Source organism: Arachis hypogaea, chromosome 16 (genome assembly GCF_003086295.3).
Source record: "Arachis hypogaea cultivar Tifrunner chromosome 16, arahy.Tifrunner.gnm2.J5K5, whole genome shotgun sequence".
Classification (NCBI taxonomy): domain Eukaryota; kingdom Viridiplantae; phylum Streptophyta; class Magnoliopsida; order Fabales; family Fabaceae; genus Arachis; species Arachis hypogaea.
Window position 1 is genome coordinate 45504149 of NC_092051.1, and position 3884 is coordinate 45508032.

The 3884-nt window shown below is 28.6% G+C and overlaps 1 protein-coding gene across 1 annotated transcript; it reads right to left on the minus strand.

Annotated features, from left to right (window-relative positions):
* Positions 1-1169: 1169 nt before the first annotated feature.
* On the minus strand, positions 1170-1526 carry LOC112756498 (auxin-responsive protein SAUR21-like). The gene has a single exon (XM_025805102.3). It carries the CDS (start codon positions 1524-1526, stop codon positions 1170-1172), a length of 357 nt encoding a protein of 118 aa, XP_025660887.1.
* Positions 1527-3884: the final 2358 nt, after the last annotated feature.

The window sequence follows — 3884 nt, forward strand, 5'->3', positions numbered from 1 at the left end:
GCATGAAAAATCTTTCATGGTAAGTTTTCTGTTCTACTCCTTGTCCACTAGCAGTTCCCATCCCCTCGATGGCTTACCCAATCTACAATTTAGTACCGGAATCACTGATGCACTACCTATTCTTCTGTTGTGATGCTAATTTAGTGGAAAAAGAGTTCTTTGCCTTATCTCATCCCAAATTCTAGTTGTTTCTCTTTCTTTAATTCGTGGAGGGATTCGGTGCTGCAAGTTGATCAACAAGGAACGAGCCTCAACAAAGCTCGTTTGATTTTGGTTATAGTTTGGAATATTTGAAAGGAGGTGCTGGCAAATCTTTGAGCATGTCCAAAAGTCTTTGGAGAAAGTGCTAGTAGCAACAATTAAGGTGAACCATGAACTCATTGATTTGCAATCTACAACAGTGCTCTAAATTTTATCCCTAATTTTCTTCCCTACGTTTTGTCTTTCTTACAATTTTGCCTATTGTTAGCGAATGGTTGGGAGTCCTTCATTTTCTATTTTCTTATCCTGATTTTGGACATTTTTTTTATTGAATAAAATATCACTAATGTATGTCTTTTAAAAAAAAAGGTTGATAAAGAAATTAAAACTGCACACACACATTATATATAATTTTTGTTTCGATATCTTTTAACATAGTAAGTCACAAACTAATTTATCACAAATTTAAACTATATTTAAGAGTTTATAGTTGGAATAAGATGAAATTTGAATCTGAATATTACTTACTTAAGTGAACGACTGACTAAGTTAATTTTTAGATAGTTACTTAGCTTCAATCATCTATCATTTCGGTTACATCAATTAAGTACTCGAATAATATATACTATATTGTATTAAGAATACGTAGTTTAACACTAGTTACAATTTTAGTCCCTTTTCCTTTAATAATATTTCTGGAAAGTCTGTCATGTTGACGAATGACACTAGTCATCAGTACAATATTAATTTCAACAAAAACAAAAAACAAAAAACAAAAAAAAAAGGATTTGCCAATATAACTGTATATATATGAAATAGAAATAGAACTATTCCTTTTCAGATGTCCACCAATATGCAAAAACAGAAATGGTGAGGTGTTTAATCAACTAGGAATGTGTAACTTTGTGTGTATTGTATGTATACATATAAGTAAATTAATGTTTATGAACCGTGACAAAAGTAAAGTGTTACAATTGATGATTATGTAAAACGTTGCGAAGTTGTTGAGGGGTGCATGGAAGAGCAAGAGCACCTTTGTGTTGAAACCCATATTCTTCCTTAGCCATCTCCAGAAGCTTCAAGAACGCCGGATCCGTCAAATAATTCAATTCAATCATGAACCTCTTTTTCTCTTCTTCATCACCACCCTCCATTGCTATAACCGCAAAATGCCCTTCCGGCACCGATGTTACTATTTCTTCGTCGCTGTCGTCGTCGATGTCAGTTATGGGATAAGCCCTTTTACTTAGGGCCAAGAATGCAAGACCTTTAACTACCTTTGTCACCAGAGACTTGAGGCTTTTCCTTCTAATAATCACCTCCATAATTGTTCTTGTTCTTGAAAATTGAAATCTTGATATAGCTAGACAATTGACAATAATACCTTGGTTTAGTTTTTCCAGTGAGCTGATGAGACTTGAAAGTTGATATAATAGATATGTATATATAGATTTTTGTAGTGTTGGATTTTGATGAGTACTTGCTAGGTACGTAGATTTATAAGAATGAGATATGATTGGTGGAAGCACAAAGGAAGCTTCATTCTCTTATGGTTATTAATTATTATTGTTATTATTCGTTAAGGGTGGAGCCAGCCATATTATCCATTTTCCGTGTTCACAGACATCATCATTTATTGCATCTTTGACGCGTCTTTTTCTCACTCAACAAATTATTACTAGTATCTTATTTAATTTTATCTTAAATTAATATTATGCCATCTAACAAGTAACAACATATGAATCTATAAGTGTGAGACGAGTATTGAGGTTTATGGAATTAATATTTTATTTCATTGCATCGCGTTAATGAATGTAACCGTTTAAGATAGAGATAAGTTATGACAGAACAATAATAAATGAAAAAGCTAATAACTAGTTAATATAGAATTTTTTATTTTCAATGGGTAGTTTCTGAACTTTTGTATCTACAGTTATGATTCATTGCATGTGTCAAATGTTTTCTTTTTCTTTTTTTGGTTGTTTATTGACAAATAGGTATTTTTCTTTTAGCAAAACTGTTACGATAGATGTAATTTTATGAAACTAATGACAAAATAAAATTGTACTACATTTTCCTATAAAATTATCATCCCCTGTATCATTTAATTAATTAGGTGCAATTACCCATATGAAATATTATAGACTTTATAAGAAATGTTAAAAATTTGAGAAAATTTCCCTCCCCTCTCTGTGAAATGCTAAAATGACACGCCTCTCTTCTTTATTTTATAAATGTACATTCTCCTCTCTTCTAACTTTAAAAAAATCTCCTTTTTAATCTATTTTAAATTTTTTATGTTAACTAATATTAACTTTATCCATTTTTTAAGAAAAAATAAATTATTTTTTGAAAAAATACCCATTAACAAAAATTTTATTTTTTATCATTAAATTTTACTTACCAAAATACCCTTTAATAAATTATTCTTTTATTGATTAAATTATACTTTTACCAAAATATTTTTTAAAAAAATTAATAATTAAATTATTTTTTTCTAAAATACCTACTCTTCAATAATTTTTTAATTATTAAATTATAATTTTACTAAAATTTTTGTTAATAATTATTTTTATAATTACTATTAATTTTTTTATATCAATATATATTATTTTAACATTAAATAAAAAAATCTTACCATTGTTAATATGTATAACAATTAATATATATTAATATTGAAAAATAATCTTACTAAAAATTTTTATTTAATGTTAAAATATATATATATATAAACATCAAAAAATTAATAGTAATTATAAAAATAATTATTAACAAAAATTTTGATAAAATTATAATTTAATAATTAAAAAATTATTAAAGGATATTTTAAAAAAATAATATAATTATTAAATTTTTTAAAATATAATTTAATCAATAAAAGAATAACTTATTAAAGGATATTTTGGCAAGCAAAATTTAATAATAAAAAATAAAATTTTTGTTAATGGAGGGAAGTTTTTTTTAAAAATAATTTTTTTTCTTAAAAAATGGATAAAAAGTTTAAAATGGATTAAAGATGAGATTTTTTAAAAGTTAGAAGGGAGGAAAATGTACATTTATAAAATAGAGGGGAGGAGAGTGTCATTTTAGCATCTCGCAGGGGAGGGGAGTGGAATTTTCTCTAAAAATTTTAAACTTCCATTACTATATGTTTCGAATGTTACATGAAATGGAGATTTAGGACTGAACGTAAGATCCAAACTTCTTTTAAGATAGCGTCTGACTTGTGTTGGTGCTAAGGAGTTGTCGTTCAAATTTCTCGTGAGGAGATAGAGGTAGTACCTACAAGAGACTCCAATGCTTAAATTAGCAAAGACTTTTAACAGGATTTTAATAGATTGTGTTCTGAACATACCTGACAGTATCAGTGTATTTATAGTAAAATAGATAACCACTTTTTAGAGTAGTTCCACTTTAGATGGTAGATAACCGTTCCCTTTTGTTAGGGAGATTGTGGAGATCTCCCTTCTAGATTAATAGAAGATATCTTAGGAGTTAGTTACTTATTAGAAAAGTAGAGCTAAACTCATGTCGCTGTGTTCGACCTCTATGAGGTTGGGTAGGTGTCGGTCCGGCTAATACCTGTTGATTGAATTTTATTCATTTTGGGCCTGGCTAAGTTATGGGCCAGTGCATGAACAGTGTCTATGCTCAAGGTCGAGCTTTATGAAGTCGGGCTCGAG